The sequence below is a fragment of the Bombina bombina genome, chromosome 8 (assembly GCF_027579735.1).
Source record: "Bombina bombina isolate aBomBom1 chromosome 8, aBomBom1.pri, whole genome shotgun sequence".
In the NCBI taxonomy this organism is placed as follows: Eukaryota; Metazoa; Chordata; class Amphibia; order Anura; family Bombinatoridae; genus Bombina; species Bombina bombina.
Genome location: NC_069506.1, coordinates 262,596,384 through 262,614,502, shown reverse-complemented (window position 1 = coordinate 262,614,502; position 18,119 = coordinate 262,596,384). Strand labels below are relative to the sequence as shown.

The window sequence follows — 18,119 nt, the reverse complement described above, 5'->3', positions numbered from 1 at the left end:
AAAAAAGTGCTGTCCAGGAACAGTTCCTACTACTGGGAAACTAGCTGCTGATTTGTGGCTGCACATATATGTCTTCTGTCATCTGCTCACTGGAGATGTTCAGCTACCTCCCAGTAGTGGATTGCTGCTACTTCAACAAAGAATACCACGAGAATGACGCAAATTAGATTATAGAAGCCAATTGGAAAGTTATTTAAAATTGTATGTCCTATGTGAGTAATGAAAACAAAGTGTTTTTAGGTCTCTAACACAATTAATTCAATTTAGAATAAAGCACATCATCCCAGTATCCCTTTCCTCGAATTTAACATTTACTCTCCCCGCCGGGATTAATAAAGAAGTTTTATTTAGCAAAAATTTAAAAACAAAAAGGCATTTTGTTATGTTTTTTAATCCTATTATTATTTTGCTTCTTCGTATACCTTGCAAATTAACATTGCCACACCCAGAGCACAAATGTAACATTTTTTCTTGCAAATATCTTAAATAAATAATAATAGGATTAAAAAACATAAGCGGATGGAAAATGATGAGTGAGGAAATGGAGAACTTACCACATGAAGAGGTTTCTGTAGCACCTAAAGAGGGCATCACACGTGCAGAAGTAACAGACGGTGAACAAATAGAGACATCAGAAGGTCTTGACACTGTAATATGAGACGTGAATGAACACAACATAAAAAAACACAAACAAAAGTTTAAAGTGATTGTAAAGTTGAGTCATTTCCAAAGCAGCATTTGTTAAATTTTGAAAAAACGAACAGCAGTTTCATTTATCTTTTTTTTTTTGCAATAACATTAAAGGGACATTAAACCCAATTTTTTTCTTTCATGATTCAGATAGAGCAGGCAATTTTAAGCAACTTTCTAATTTACTCCTATTATCAAATTTTCTTCGTTCTCTTGCTATCTTTATTTAAAAAGCAGGAATGTGATGCATTGGAGCCAGCCCATTTTTGGTTGAGAACCTGGGTTATGCTTGCTTATTGGTGGGTAAATGTAAGCCTCCAATAAGCAAGCGCTATCCATGGTGCTGAACCTAAAATGAGCTGGCTGCTAAGAATTACATTCTTGCTTTTAAAATAAAGATAGCAAGAGAATGAAGAAAAAATGATAATAGGAGTAAATTAGAAAGTTGCTTAAAAGTTCATGTTCTATCTGAATCATGAAAAAAAATGGGTTCAGTGTCCCTATAAAGTTATTACTGCTTTACCGTTTCAATGTCTCGTATTCCACCCAGCTCTGTGTCAACTGTTTTTTTTTGTTTCTATGACATTTTTATCCAGTTGAAATCCTGGGCGTTAGGTGACCAGGATTTAAAGGGATAGTCCAGTCAAAATTAAACATTCATGATTCAGATAGAGCATGCAATTTTAAGCAACTTTCTAATTTACTCCTATAATCAATTTTTCTTAATTCGCTTGGTATCTTTAACTGAAAAGTAAGAACAAAAGCTTAGGAGCCTACCCATTTTATGTTCAGAACCTGGGTAGCGCTTGCTGATTGGTGTCTAAATCAGCAAGCTCTACCCAGGTGCTGAACCAAAAATGGGCCAGCTCCCATACTTACATTCTTGCTTTTTCAAATAAAGATCCCAAAAGAACGAAGAAAAAAATGATAATAGGAGTAAATTAGAAAGTTGCTTAAAATTGAATGCTCTGTCTGAATCATGAAATACAGATCTTAGAGGAGGACGTACAATGGGTGAGGAGAGAGGCACGATATGACAAAGTTTTTACATTATAAATATTAATAATTTCAAATACAAAACTTGTAAAACAAAACTTAGAGACTTTACTAATTAACCAAATAAGCTACCTACATAAGCGCTCAAAACATTGCAACTTTGCAATCACTTTAACAGACTGACTTCTATTTAGAATAAATCACATGATCCCAGTATCTATTTCATCACCTTTAACCTTTACTCTCTCCACTGAGATTAATACAATTAATTGGAATATTTATATGATCTACCTTCCCTGATGCATCTTACACTTTGCTGATTTCTAAATGAACATTCTCAGAGAGTTGGTATTCCCTAACCCAAATTTAAAAAGCACTTTTGCGAATGACTTACAATAATAGTAACAAATGCATCCACTCCCTCTAGGATTAAAGGACCCAACTGTATAGAAAATTAGGGTGAGGAAATGTAGGACCTACCATGGGAAGATGATGGCACAGAATCCGAAGAGGGTCTGGGCTCTGTAGCAAAAGAGGTTGTAAGTGGCCACATCAGAACATTTAAAATACAATGATACAATTACTGAAACTCTTAGAACTACCTATTCGAACACAGAATAAAACTTGCAACACTTCAAAAAACATTGGGGGTCGATCACAGTCCCTAAGAAAAATGTATCAAATTTTTTTTTTCAGAAATCCCCATAGAAATGAATGGTGATTTTCTGTTGAAAATCATTAGAATCTCTTTAGTAAAGTATTATTATCTATCCCACTGTTATAAACCCTGCTCCCATAAAGTGCTGAAGGCGTGCACACTCCTAGCTTACCTAGATATGCTCTCAGGGAAAAGACAAAGATGAATAAGTAAACTTGATCAAAATAAAAAGTAAATTTTTTTACTATTCTACACTCTTTCTGAATCATGGAAGTTTAATTTTGACCTATGAATAAATAAAAGAGGCGAGTACCCACAGCATAAGCAAACCCTAAACAAAAGCTTAACAGAATTAATTTAAATTAGAATGAAGTGCTCACTCCTAGAACCCCTTCCCTCACCCTTAATATTTACTCTCTCCCACATGATTAATGCAAAGGTTTAATTTAATAAAAGCTGAGAAAATGACAAAAAGCATTTTATTCATATGATCTACATTCTGCTATGTATCTTCTTCAAATATCTTATATAATTTTACAGTATCTATAATGAAGTATTAATATTTTTTCAATTGTGCATGTTTAATATTTCAAAAATGCACCTTAAGATAACTAAATCTTCATATGTGTTAACCCAATACCGTGTTAGACCTACATTGCGAAACCCGAAGCGCGTTAAGCATATTTTACATTCCAATGTTCCTCACATAGAATTGTTTTTATTTTTATTATTAAATATTGCCAATATATATATATTTACAATACAAATAACATTGTCTGTATGTGAAGACCATTAGAATGTGAATTATTTACAGTAAATACATAGTAAAATATATTACATATTATTATGGAATTATTATTTACACACACACACATATATATATATATATATATATATATATATATATATATATATATATATATATATATATATATATATATATATATATATAATTTATATTATAGCTCTTTTTAGTCAATTACATGGCCATATCCTGTATACCTTTGAACACTTATAAAAGCTTTTTCTTAATATTTATATGAATAACTTTTATCAGATAAGTCTTTATATGAGTGTAACAGAATATTTTAATGTATTTATGTTGTGTTCCGTGAACTTTTTTTTTTTTATCCCTAACTCTCTACGTGAGGTCTTCAGTTGCTCTAACCTGACACGCGTTAAATTTGATTGCACTCAACTAAATGCATTTACTTTCAACTTCTAATATGCAAACAAATGAATGTGCCTGCTATATTCTTAAATTGCTCGCACGCAAATGTTAACGTGCCACTTGTAATCTAGCCCGTGGTGAGCTATGCTTCCAAAAACTGTCAATGTGTACTGCATATAATTTTAGACATTCTGAAAGATACACACCCTCTCCCCTTAACTGAACCCAATTTTTTTTATTTCACGATTCAGAGTATGCAATTTTAAGCAACTTTCTAATTTACTCCTATTATCATTTTTTCTTCTCTCTCTTGGTATCTTTATTTGAAAAAGCAGGAATGTAAGCTTGCAAGCCGACCCATCTTTGGTTCAGTACCTGGGTAGCGCTTGCTGATTGGTGGTTAAATGTAAAATGTTATTACCGCTCTCTTCCACTGTACTTGCTGCATCTTGTTAACATAGCTTTTCTATACGAATGTATTCATTTTTCAGTATAGATGGTGGTTTCAAAAGGCAAAAGCAGTTATTTTAAATGACAAAATAAAGGAAAAAAACTATTTATAAACAACTGGATATACTCTAATGTGTAAATCAGATCACTGGAAACACATTAAAGTGGGGGGAAATCTACAGTACAATGTCCCTTTTAGGGCAATAGGTGTGCAGTTGGAAGAAGCTGTAGGGTTTAATCTAAGATCAGGTATAATCTGAGAACAGATCACAACTTCCCACTAGTTCCTGCTAGAGGATCAGGTGGTCATCCATCATTCTTGTGGGTGACAGCTGGCAGCCTAACATAGTGCCAGTTTATAAAAAAATTTCAACAGAATTGTGATGGTGCTGTGGGACACAAGAAGTGGTAAAAAGAGACATTTCTTAAAACCTATTGTGTGGTTATTTTCTTTTTTGGCAATGGAATTTGATTGTTCATAGGTTGAACAGAGTGGATCGTCAGATGGGTTTTGAAGAAAATGAGAAGTTTTATCTTTCTTAAATTGTAAAACGTAACCCCTTAACCGGCAGCCTCCCACATTGCAAATACTAAACTAAACCTATTAACCCTTAAAGCGCCGGACTACTAACTTTAAATTAAAGTTACAATATAACTACCTTCAAATAAATAGAAATTTACATGTGAAATATAAAAAACCTGAGCTTAAACTATAAATAAACCTAACATAATTTTTAAAAAACTAAAATAAACTAAAAAACCTAAGTTACAAAATAAAAAAAATCCTAACACTACGAAGAAACAAACTAAAAAAAAAAAAAAAACAGACTAAAATTAAAAAAAATCAAAAAAATCTAAGATTACAAAAAATAAAACAAAATTATCCAAAATAATAAAAATGAAACCTAATCCAATACCCCTATAAAAACAGAAAAGCCACCCCAAAATAAAAAAAACCCTAATCTAACAATAAACTACCTTAAAAGGGCCTTTTGTAGGGCATTGCCTTTAAGAAATCAGCTCTTTTACATTAAAAAAAAAGTACCACCTAACAGTAAAACCACCCAAAATAGGATGAGAGCTGCTTAATTTGAACAGGCTATAGGATTTAAGCATCTCTCATCCTATTGGCTGATTTTAAAATTTCAACCAATAGGAATGCAAGGTGCCCCAATATAAAAGGGGTACCTTGCATTCAATCTTCAGTGTGGAGCGGAGATCGCATGGAGAGGAGACTTCACGCTGGATGTCGCCGCCATGCCGTTCCTGCTCAGCTCCGCGCCACCGGGATGAAGAAAGAAGATGTACCCGTGCTGGATAAAGATATTGCCCCCTGGATGAAGACTTGTCGCCGCGTGGATGAAGATTGATGTCTGGACTTCAGGAACGGTGAGTACATTTTTTGGGGTTAGTGTTAGTTGATTTTTTGGGGGTGTTTTTTTTTTTAGATTAGGGCTTTTTTATGGGCAGCAAAAGAGCTGATTGCATGTTTAAGGGCAATGGGTAGCTTAGGTTTTTTTAGAGTAAGGTTTTTTTTTATTTTGGGGGGTTCGTTGGGTGGGGGTTTTACTGTTAGGGGTTATTTTGTAATTTTTGAATGTAAAAGATCTAATTTCTTAAGGGCAATGCCCTACAAAAAGCTCTTTTAAGGGCTATTGGTAGTTTATTGTTAGATTAGGGTTTATTATTTTGGTGTAGTTTTTTTGTTTTTATAGGGGTATTAGATTAGTTTTTTTTTTAATATTTTGGATAATTCCGTTTATTATTTTTTGCAACTAACTTTAATTTAAAGTTAGGGGGTGTTAGGTTTAGGGGTTAATAGGTTTAGTTTAGTATTTGCGATGCAGAGGGGGTGGATTAGGGGTTAATAGGTTTAGTTTAGTATTTGCGATGCTGAGGGGGGCAGAGTAGGGGTTAATAGGTTTAGTAATTTACGATGCGGGGGGCAGCAGATTATGGGTTAATAGGTTTATTGTAGTGTTGGCAATGTGGGGGGTCGGAGATTTAGGGGTTAATAGGTTTATTTCGTGTTGGCGATGTCAGGGGTGGCGTTTTAAGGGTTAATAACTTTATTTAGGCGTTAGAGATGCGGGTGGGCGGTGGATTAGGGGTTAATAACTTTATGTAGTGTCGGCGATGTCGGGGGGGGGCAGCGGTTTAGGAGTTAATAACTTTACTTAGTAATTGCGATCTCGGGGGTATTTAGACTGGGGGTTTATGTTAGGGTGTTAGGTTTTTACGTAACTTTCTTGTCCCCATAGACATCAATGGGGATTGCATTATAGCGATCGCCATTCCGCAATCGCAGGTGTTCTTTTTTCTAACACTTTCTCTCTATTGATGTCTATGGGGGAAAATGTGCACGAGCACGTCAAGTCAGGACTTGGCTTTTGCACGGTATGGAGCTTAACGCACCGTAACGCACAACACAAGAAGTTTTTTTTGTAACTTGTAAAGGCATTGCTATGGAAAGTGTGGTACCGCTAAATTTTTAGTGTTATTTACGCACCGGGTTTAGTGCAAAACTTGTAATCTCTGTGACAGAAGAAAGAAGATGTACCCGTGCTGGATAAAGATATTGCCCCCTGGATGAAGACTTGTCGCCGCGTGGATGAAGATTGATGTCTGGACTTCAGGAACGGTGAGTACATTTTTTGGGGTTAGTGTTAGTTGATTTTTTGGGGGTGTTTTTTTTTTTAGATTAGGGCTTTTTTATGGGCAGCAAAAGAGCTGATTGCATGTTTAAGGGCAATGGGTAGCTTAGGTTTTTTTAGAGTAAGGTTTTTTTTTATTTTGGGGGGTTCGTTGGGTGGGGGTTTTACTGTTAGGGGTTATTTTGTAATTTTTGAATGTAAAAGATCTAATTTCTTAAGGGCAATGCCCTACAAAAAGCTCTTTTAAGGGCTATTGGTAGTTTATTGTTAGATTAGGGTTTATTATTTTGGTGTAGTTTTTTTGTTTTTATAGGGGTATTAGATTAGTTTTTTTTTTAATATTTTGGATAATTCCGTTTATTATTTTTTGCAACTAACTTTAATTTAAAGTTAGGGGGTGTTAGGTTTAGGGGTTAATAGGTTTAGTTTAGTATTTGCGATGCAGAGGGGGTGGATTAGGGGTTAATAGGTTTAGTTTAGTATTTGCGATGCTGAGGGGGGCAGAGTAGGGGTTAATAGGTTTAGTAATTTACGATGCGGGGGGCAGCAGATTATGGGTTAATAGGTTTATTGTAGTGTTGGCAATGTGGGGGGTCGGAGATTTAGGGGTTAATAGGTTTATTTCGTGTTGGCGATGTCAGGGGTGGCGTTTTAAGGGTTAATAACTTTATTTAGGCGTTAGAGATGCGGGTGGGCGGTGGATTAGGGGTTAATAACTTTATGTAGTGTCGGCGATGTCGGGGGGGGGCAGCGGTTTAGGAGTTAATAACTTTACTTAGTAATTGCGATCTCGGGGGTATTTAGACTGGGGGTTTATGTTAGGGTGTTAGGTTTTTACGTAACTTTCTTGTCCCCATAGACATCAATGGGGATTGCATTATAGCGATCGCCATTCCGCAATCGCAGGTGTTCTTTTTTCTAACACTTTCTCTCTATTGATGTCTATGGGGGAAAATGTGCACGAGCACGTCAAGTCAGGACTTGGCTTTTGCACGGTATGGAGCTTAACGCACCGTAACGCACAACACAAGAAGTTTTTTTTGTAACTTGTAAAGGCATTGCTATGGAAAGTGTGGTACCGCTAAATTTTTAGTGTTATTTACGCACCGGGTTTAGTGCAAAACTTGTAATCTCTGTGACAGACAGATTCTGAAACCATATATTGCTAACACCAATATCTCAAATACCTCTTTTCAGACATAAAAACTAATTTTATTCTAACCTGATAAATTAATTTATTTCATGATGCTGCGTCTACGAGCCATTACTTCTGGGATTCAACTCCTCCCAGTGTTAATTTTGACAGCAAATTTCGATTTAGTCTTAGTATTTTGACTAAAATGCCATTTTAGTTTTAGTCATATTTTAGTCATCTGATTTGTTTTAGTCGACTAAAATCTAAGGGGTTTAGTTTAAGTGTAATGCATTATTTAAGCATTTCTCTATAATTTCCAAACTCATTATATACTCCAGGAGTAAATATCTAATAACCTGTTATTATTTATGGTATTAAGGTTTAGACATGCAATACAGGCACAAATTTAGTGTCTTTATTAAACTTAAAATTAAATAAAACCAAGTTTCATAAACAGAAGTGCAACTTTAAAACATAAATAAACAAACTGTAAACTGTATTGGCTGTAACGCCATTGCAACTCGACACAACAAAAAGTTTCTGCAGCTAGCACAAGCACAGCATAACTTAAACCCATACTCGTGGGTTATGCTTATTTCTATAGGAAGAATCAATTGGTTGTTCACAGATTATTATTTCAACAGTTCTGATTCTCAAATACATGCAAAGAAAAAGTGCACAGGCTACAATGCCATTAGTGTGTGGAACCGGCTCCTAAGCTTTACATTCCTGCTTTTTAAATAAAGATAGCAAGAGAACGATGAAAAATACATAATAGGAGTACATTAGAAAGGTGCTTAAAATTGCATGCTCTATCTGAATCATTAAAGAAAAAAATTGGGTTTAGTGTCCCTTTAAGTGTTCCTGTGCAAAGGAAACTTTATTGAGACTATAAGGCCCATTTATCAAGCTCCGTATGGAGCTTGTGGGCCAGTGTTTCAGCAGTTATGAAACAGCAGTTATGAAGCAGCGGTATAAAGACCGATGCTCCATAACCCTGTCCACCTGCTCTGAGCAGGCAAAATGGAATCGCCACAATTCAACCCGAACGAGATCGATCGGGTTGATTGACACCCCCTGCTGGCGGCCCATTGGCCGCGAGTCTGCAGGGGGCAGCGTTGCACCAGCAGCTCTTGTCAGCTGCTGGTGCAATGCTGAATACGGAGAGCGTATTGCTCTCCGCATTTAGAGATGTCTTGTGTACCTGATCCACACTGTCGGATCAAGTCCTCAAGACCTTTGATAAATAGGCCTCTAATGTCAAGAAGAAAATTGTGCCAGGTAGGGATGCACCGAAATTTCGGCTGCCGAAATTTTCAGCCGAAAATGGGCCTATCCCATTTCGGCCGAAAGAGGGGCAAACCAGCCGAAAATTACTCTGAGCTTTGAGTGCAAAATTGGTGCATAAAATAAACTTTTTTTTTATAAAGTGTTTATTTATTTTTTAGTTTAGGAAGTGAAGTTATGCAAACGTCACTTTATTAATCTGTTATTTGTTCCGTTCATGCTCAGTAACTAAGCTTCCCGCCAAGCAGTGCAGGCACGTTCCCGCAACCGCAGCTACTAACACTCTTGCAGATAATTTTGCAGATCTTAATGAGCAGAGGCCCACCGGAGCCCATCAGTTTAGAGCCTGAGCCTGACAACTGATATGGAGCAACTCCCCAACAATCTGCAGGTTCTGCCACAGGCTGCCAACTAAGTGGAGCAGAGGTAGCGAGGTGAGACGCCTGTCAGCGGTAGATGTCACACTTTCCATTTACATTAGTCAGACTGATAGTTACTTGTCATGTGCCCATATAAAACATATTTATTCCATGCTAATTTAAAAAAAAAAAACAATCGGTACTTAGAGCAGGAATATAATCATCCTAATGTCGAGGTCAGAGTGGAAGTGTCTTGATGTAACACACCACATCATTATATGTAGTTACTGTTGGGTCCTGGGTGAACACGTACCTTGTGAAATAAGTTCTTGGTGTGTGTCTTTGTGCTGAATCGATAGCTGTCTGGTTAAAGATTCCTGAGTGTAGGGTTGCTAGAGTAGATACATTGACTGGCACCAGAAAACATAGCCATAGTGTTCATTCTTTCCTGGCTTGTATTTCTCATGCTATAACTCAAGTCACAAACGGCACGTGGAATGGATTTATACATTTACTGTACTAATAGGTCATGATTCAAGATGTCTGGTCTGACACTTGAGGAGTTATTGTGGAAAACATGAGCTAGCCTAGTGGTCTTCCTGACATGATAGGGACAGGCTTCCTAGGGTCCAAATCTTTTCTTACTGAACATTGCAAACATACAACTCTTCTGTGTGTACAGTGTTGCTGCAAGTAGTGTTTTGTATTGAAGCCGACATATTTGGGGGATTGATCCTGTCCCCTTTTAGTCCCTTTATGATTCCCTATTCACTACAGATTATCTATACTAAGCACTTCCAGCTTTGGTTAACAGTAGTTATTAATGAAAATAAACTATGTTTAGCACAGTGTTGGTATGGTAGTATAATGATTGGTATCCATTATATTGCATTATATATATATATATCACATTAGCTGTTTAAGGTAAGTTTTAGAATTGTATGTTATGATAATTTCATGTTCTGATGACGGTGTCACACCAAATTGGCTTGACACTGCCAGAAAATCACTGGACTATTGATGTAGTTTAAGGTACTCACCCCCCCCCTTATTAATTAAAACAAAAAGCTTTCTCTTTGTAAGACTCAATTCAATTGGATTATGTATCACAGTGCATCAGTGTATAGAGGCACTACTGATTAATCTTGCTATGCTGTGCAGAGCAACCACTTTGGTATTTAAAGGGACAGTAAAGTCATAATTAGACATTTATGATTTAGACGGAGCATCCAATTTTAAGCAACTTTCCAATTTACTTCTATTATTTAATTTGCTTCCTTCGCTTGTTATCTTTTGCTGAAAAGTGTATCTAGCTAAGCTAAGGAGCAGCAAAGAACCTAGGTTCTAGCTGCTGATTGGTGGCTGCATATATATATATATATATATACACATTGATTGTCATTGGCATTGCTGCTCCTTCAATAAATGATATCAAGAGAATGGAACAAATTTAAAAGTAAATTAGAAAGTTGTTTAAAACTGTATTCTCTATCTGAATCATGAAAGAAAAAAATTGGGTTTCATGTCCTTTTAATGTAATGCAGAAATTAACCATTATAGCTACTACAGTTATAGCTAAATCTATTTTATCTGAAATAATTTATCTATCTATAGCTAACACATCACTACATCATTTTGTGAAGAAGCAGTAATGGCAGGGTACACTAGATTTTTCTTTGTATAAATGTTTTGTTTTGTAGATGACCCATTTATAGCACTAGCTAGCACCATAAGGTATACCTTTTCTATTAAAGATGTATATTGTTTTTTAAGTTATTTTATGCCCAATTTCGGTGTGTTACTTTCAATAAAAAGTGTGGTTATTTATTTTTATGGTTTGTAGTTTTTCATTTCAGATTATTTAAATTAATTAAAAACTCTATATTTATAATAAAATTATAGAAAAAAAAAACCTATTTTAAAATCATTTTTGAAAAAAAGTCATTTTCATTTTCGGTTTTCGGCCAAGGTCACCCTGAATTTTCAGGTTTCGGCCCAGAATTTTCATTTCGGTGCATCCCTAGTGCCAGGACATCACAGCAAAACCCAAAAGCTATCTAGTATATTCTAATGTTCGTACAGCTTCTGGGGCAAATTATGTAGGGCAGGCAAGTTATAAACGATTTTGGAAGCAATTTGAGAGGCGTACAAAATGCAGCATAGTTTTTTTTATGCTATTATGGTTTGAACATATCACTGTTGTTGTATATAACGTCTTTATCTTAAAATTAAATAAAACCATATTTTGTAAATAAGGTTTTTTTTTTTTACAAAAGAGCAGTAAATAGAGATGGATAGATTATAACACCTTGCATAAAGTGTTAATTTTGACAGAAAATATTGATTTAGTTTTAGTCATAGTCTTTTGACTAAAATGTCATTTTAGTTTTAGTCGTATTTTAGTCATCAGAATTGTTTTAGTTTAACGCTCAATTTACTCTAGTTTTAGTCGACAAAATTAACCCTGCTCCTGACCACTAGGAGGAGGCAAAGATACCCAACATTTCACAAGCTTTTAATCCCTCTCACATCTAACATATAGCCAAGAAAAAGGAGAAAAAACATAATTTATGTAAGAACTTACCTGATAAATTCATTTCTTTCATATTAGCAAGAGTCCATGAGCTAGTGACGTATGGGATATACATTCCTACCAGGAGGGGCAAAGTTTCCCAAACCTCAAAATGCCTATAAATACACCCCTCACCACACCCACAAATCAGTTTAACGAATAGCCAAGAAGTGGGGTGATAAGAAAAAAGTGCGAAAGCATAAAAAATAAGGAATTGGAATAATTGTGCTTTATACAAAAAAATCATAACCACCACAAAAAAGGGTGGGCCTCATGGACTCTTGCTAATATGAAAGAAATGAATTTATCAGGTAAGTTCTTACATAAATTATGTTTTCTTTCATGTAATTAGCAAGAGTCCATGAGCTAGTGACGTATGGGATAATGACTACCCAAGATGTGGATCTTCCACGCAAGAGTCACTAGAGAGGGAGGGATAAAATAAAGACAGCCAATTCCGCTGAAAAATAATCCACACCCAAAATAAAGTTTAAATCTTATAATGAAGAAAACTGAAATTATAAGCAGAAGAATCAAACTGAAAAAGCTGCCTGAAGTATTTTTCTACCAAAAACTGCTTCAGAAGAAGAATACACATAAAAATGGTAGAATTTAGTAAAAGTATGCAAAGAAGACCAAGTTGCTGCTTTGCAAATCTGATCAATCGAAGCTTCATTCCTAAAAGCCCAGGAAGTAGAAACTGACCTAGTAGAATGAGCTGTAATCCTTTGAGGCGGAGATTTACCCGACTCGACATAAGCATGATGAATTAAAGATTTCAACCAAGATGCCAAAGAAATGGCAGAGGCCTTCTGACCTTTCCTAGAACCGGAAAAGATAACAAAATAGACTAGAAGTCTTTCGGAAATTCTTAGTAGCTTCAACATAATATTTGAAAGCTCTAACTACATCCAAAGAATGCAATGATCTCTCCTTAGAATTCTTAGGATTAGGACAAAATGAAGGAACCACAATTTCTCTACTAATGTTGTTAGAATTCACAACCTTAGGTAAAAATTTAAAAGAAGTTCGCAACACCGCCTTATCCTGATGAAAAATCAGAAAAGGAGACTCACAAGAAAAGAGCAGATAATTCAGAAACTCTTCTAGCAGAAGAGATGGCCAAAAGAAACAAAACTTTCCAAGAAAGTAATTAAATGTCCAGTGAATGCATAGGTTTAAACGGAGGAGCTTGAAGAGCCCCCAGAACCAAATTCAAACTCCAAGGAGGAGAAATTGACTTAATAACAGGTTTTATACGAACCAAAGCTTATATAAAACAATGAATATCAGGAAGAATAGCAATCCTTCTGTGAAAAAGAACAGAAAGAGCAGAGATTTGTCCTTTCAAAGAACTTGCAGACAAACCTTTATCCAAACCATCCTGAAGAAACTGAAAAATTCTCGGAATTCTAAAAGAATGCCAGGAAAAATGATGAGAAAGACACCAAGAAATGTAAGTCTTCCAGACTCTATAATATATCTTCCTAGATACAGATCTACGAGCCTGTAACATAGTATTAATCACAGAGTCAGAGAAACCTCTTTGACTAAGAATCAAGCGTTCAATCTCCATACCTTTAAATTTAAGGATTTGAGATCCTGATGGAAAAAAAGGACCTTGTGACAGAAGGTCTGGTCTTAACGGAAGAGTCCACGGTTGGCAAGAAGCCATGCGGACAATATCTGTATACCAAAACCTGTGAGGCCATGCTGGAGCCACCAGCAGAAAAAAACGAGCATTCCTTCAGAATCTTGGAGATTACTCTTGGAAGCAGAACTAGAGGCGGAAAGATATAGGCAGGATGATACTTCCAAGGAAGTGACAATGCATCCACTGCTTCCGCCTGAGGATCCCTGGATCTGGACAGATACCTGGGAAGTTTCCTGTGTGGATGAAAAGCCATCAGATCTATTTCTGGAAGTCCCCACATTTGAACAATCTGAAGAAACACCTCTGGGTGAAGAGACCACTCGCCCGGATGAAACGTTTGGCGACTGAGATAATCCGCTTCCCAATTGTCTATACCTGGGATATGAACCGCAGAGATTAGACAGGAGCTGGATTCCGCCTATACCAGTATTCGAGATACTTCTTTCATAGCCAGAGGACTGTGAATCCCTCCTTGATGATTGATATATGCCACAGTTGTGACATTGTCTGTCTGAAAACAAATGAACGATTCTCTCTTTAGAAGAGGCCATGACTGAAGAGCTCTGAAAATTGCACGGAGTTCCAAAATATTGATTGGTAATCTCACCTCCTGAGATTTCCCAAACCCCTTGTGCTGTCAGAAACCCCCATACAGCTCCCCAACCTGTCAGACTTGCATCTGTTGAGATCACAGTCCAGGTTGGAAGAAAAAAAGAAGCCCCCTGAACTAAACAATGGTGGTCTGTACCATGTCAGAGGGTGTCGAACAATCGGTTTTAAAGATATTAAATGAGATATCTTTATATAATCCCGGCACCACTGGTTCAGCATACAGAGCTGAAGAGGTCGCATGTGAAAATGAGCAAAGGGGAACACGTCCAATGCAGCAGTCATAAGAACCTAGAATTTCCATGCATAAGGCTACCGAAGGGAATGATTGAGACTGAAGGTTTCGATAAGCTGAAACCAATTTCAGACGTCTCTAGTCCAACAGAAACAGAGTCATGGACACTGAATCTATCCGGAAATCTAAAAAAGGTTACTCTTGTCTGAGGAATCAACAAACTTTTTGGTTAATTGATCCTCCAACCATGTTCTTGAAGAAACAACACTCATAAAAAGCTGGAAAGGATCTTTCCATTGAAAATGAGCAAAGGGAATTGAATCCAATGCTGTTAAAAACTTCTATGCATATATAGCAACTGAAGGAAATAATAGAGACTAAAGGTACCGACAGACGGAACCCAATACAAATTGTCCCTTGTCTGATAGAGACAAAGATAGTAACATAAACCATCTGGAAACCTAAAAAAGGTGACCCTTGCGTGAGGAATCAAGAGCTTTTGAAAAAAAGATCCTCTAACTATGTCCTGAAGAGCAAGTGAAACATATGAGATTCCGCATCCTCAGGAAATAATCTGAATGAAAACAGAAAAAACATAATTTATGCTTACCTGATAAATTCCTTTCTCCTGTAGTGTGGTCAGTCCACGGGTCATCATTACTTCTGGGATATTAACTCCTCCCCAACAGGAAGTGCAAGAGGATCACCCAGCAGAGCTGCTATATAGCTCCTCCCCTCTACGTCACACCCAGTCATTCGACAGAGAACCAACGAGAAAGGAGAAGCCAAAGGGTGCAGTGGTGACTGGAGTATAATTTAAAAATTTAGACCTGCCATAAAAAACAGGGCGGGCCGTGGACTGACCACACTACAGGAGAAAGGAATTTATCAGGTAAGCATAAATTATGTTTTCTCCTGTTAAGTGTGGTCAGTCCACGAGTCATCATTACTTCTGGGATACCAATACCAAAGCTAAAGTACACGGATGACGGGAGGGACAGGCAGGCTCTTTATACGGAAGGAACCACTGCCTGAAGAACCTTTCTCCCAAAAACAGCCTCCGAAGAAGCAAAAGTGTCAAATTTGTAAAATTTGGAAAAAGTATGAAGAGAAGACCAAGTTGCAGCCTTGCAAATCTGTTCAACAGAAGCCTCATTCTTAAAGGCCCAAGTGGAAGCCACAGCTCTAGTAGAATGAGCTGTAATTCTTTCAGGAGGCTGCTGTCCAGCAGTCTCATAAGCTAAACGTATTATGCTACGAAGCCAAAAAGAGAGAGAGGTAGCAGAAGCTTTTTGACCTCTCCTCTGACCAGAATAAACGACAAACATGGAAGACGTTTGTCGAAAATCCTTAGTTGCCTGTAGATAAAATTTCAGGACACGGACTACATCTAGATTGTGTAGAAGACGTTCCTTCTTCGAAGAAGGATTAGGACACAAAGATGGAACAACAATCTCCTGATTGATATTCCTGTTAGTGACCACCTTAGGCAAGAACCCAGGTTTAGTACGCAGAACTACCTTGTCTGAATGAAAAATCAGATAAGGAGAATCACAATGTAAGGCAGATAACTCAGAGACTCTTCGAGCCGAGGAAATAGCCATTAAAAACAGAACTTTCCAAGATAACAATTTGATATCAATGGAATGAAGGTGTTCAAACGGAACACCCTGTAAAACATTAAGAACTAAGTTCAAACTCCATGGTGGAGCAACAGTTTTAAACACAGGCTTAATCCTGGCCAAAGCCTGACAAAAAGCCTGAACGTCTGGAACCTCTGACAGACGTTTGTGTAAAAGAATGGACAGAGCTGAAATCTGTCCCTTTAAGGAACTAGCGGATAAACCCTTTTCTAAACCTTCTTGTAGAAAAGACAATATCCTAGGAATCCTAACCTTACTCCATGAGTAACTCTTGGATTCGCACCAATATAAGTATTTACGCCATATTTTATGGTAAATCTTTCTGGTAACAGGCTTCCTAGCCTGTATTAAGGTATCAATTACTGACTCAGAAAAACCACGTTTTGATAAAATCAAGCGTTCAATTTCAAAGCAGTCAGCTTCAGAGAAATTAGATTTTGATGTTTGAAGGGACCCTGGATCAGAAGGTCCTGTCTCAGAGGCAGAGACCAAGGTGGACAGGATGACATGTCCACTAGATCTGCATACCAAGTCCTGTGTGGCCACGCAGGCGCTATTAGAATCACCGATGCTCTCTCCTGTTTGATTCTGGCAATCAATCGAGGAAGCATCGGGAAGGGTGGAAACACATAAGCCATCCCGAAGGTCCAAGGTGCTGTCAAGGCATCTATCAGGACCGCTCCCGGATCCCTGGATCTGGACCCGTAACAAGGAATCTTGGCGTTCTGTCGAGACGCCATGAGATCTATCTCTGGTTTGCCCCAATGTCGAAGTATTTGGGCAAAGACCTCCGGATGAAGTTCCCACTCCCCCGGATGAAAAGTCTGACGACTTAGGAAATCCGCCTCCCAGTTCTCCACTCCCGGGATGTGGATTGCTGACAGGTGGCAAGAGTGAGACTCTGCCCAGTGAATTATCTTTGATACTTCCATCATCGCTAGGGAGCTTCTTGTCCCTCCTTGATGGTTGATGTAAGCTACAGTCGTGATGTTGTCCGACTGAAACCTGATGAACCCCCGAGTTGTTAACTGGGGCCAAGCCAGAAGGGCATTGAGAACTGCTCTCAATTCCAGAATGTTTATTGGCAGGAGACTCTCCTCCTGAGTCCATGATCCCTGAGCCTTCAGAGAATTCCAGACAGCGCCCCAACCTAGTAGGCTGGCGTCTGTTGTTACGATTGTCCAATCTGGCCTGCTGAATGGCATCCCCCTGGACAGATGTGGCTGAGAAAGCCACCATAGAAGAGAATTTCTGGTCTCTTGATCCAGATTCAGAGTAGGGGACAAATCTGAGTAATCCCCATTCCACTGACTTAGCATGCACAATTGCAGCGGTCTGAGATGTAGGCGTGCAAAGGGTACTATGTCCATTGCCGCTACCATTAAGCCGATCACCTCCATGCATTGAGCCACTGACGGGTGTTGAATGGAATGAAGGACACGGCATGCATTTTGAAGCTTTGTTAACCTGTCTTCTGTCAGGTAGATCTTCATTTCTACAGAATCTATAAGAGTCCCTAAGAAGGGAACTCTTGTGAGTGGAAAGAGAGAACTCTTCTTTTCGTTCACCTTCCATCCATGCGACCTTAGAAATGCCAGTACTAACTCTGTATGAGACTTGGCAGTTTGAAAGCTTGAAGCTTGTATCAGAATGTCGTCTAGGTACGGAGCTACCGAAATTCCTCGCGGTCTTAGTACCGCCAGAAGAGCACCCAGAACCTTTGTGAAGATTCTTGGAGCCGTAGCCAATCCGAATGGAAGAGTTACAAACTGGTAATGCCTGTCTAGGAAGGCAAACCTTAGATACCGTTAATGATCTTTGTGAATCGGTATGTGAAGGTAAGCATCCTTTAAATCCACTGTGGTCATGTACTGACCCTTTTGGATCATGGGTAGGATTGTCCGAATAGTTTCCATTTTGAACGATGGAACTCTTAGGAATTTGTTTAGGATCTTTAAATCCAAGATTGGCCTGAAGGTTCCCTCTTTTTTGGGAACCACAAACAG

The 18,119-nt window shown here is 37.7% G+C and overlaps 1 protein-coding gene across 9 annotated transcripts in view; it reads right to left on the bottom strand.

Annotated features, from left to right (window-relative positions):
• The window catches only part of LOC128639111 (tRNA selenocysteine 1-associated protein 1-like), a 159,151-nt gene that overhangs the window by 102,341 nt on the left and 38,691 nt on the right, over nucleotides 1–18,119 (bottom strand). For all 9 annotated transcript variants that reach the window (XM_053691270.1, XM_053691272.1, XM_053691277.1 and 6 more), the window contains exons 7-8: nucleotides 2,167–2,208; nucleotides 555–647 (exon numbers count right to left, since the gene is read on the bottom strand). In XM_053691270.1, coding sequence (XP_053547245.1) covers nucleotides 555–647; nucleotides 2,167–2,208 — 135 coding nt within the window. The remainder of the gene's footprint in view (nucleotides 1–554; nucleotides 648–2,166; nucleotides 2,209–18,119) is intronic.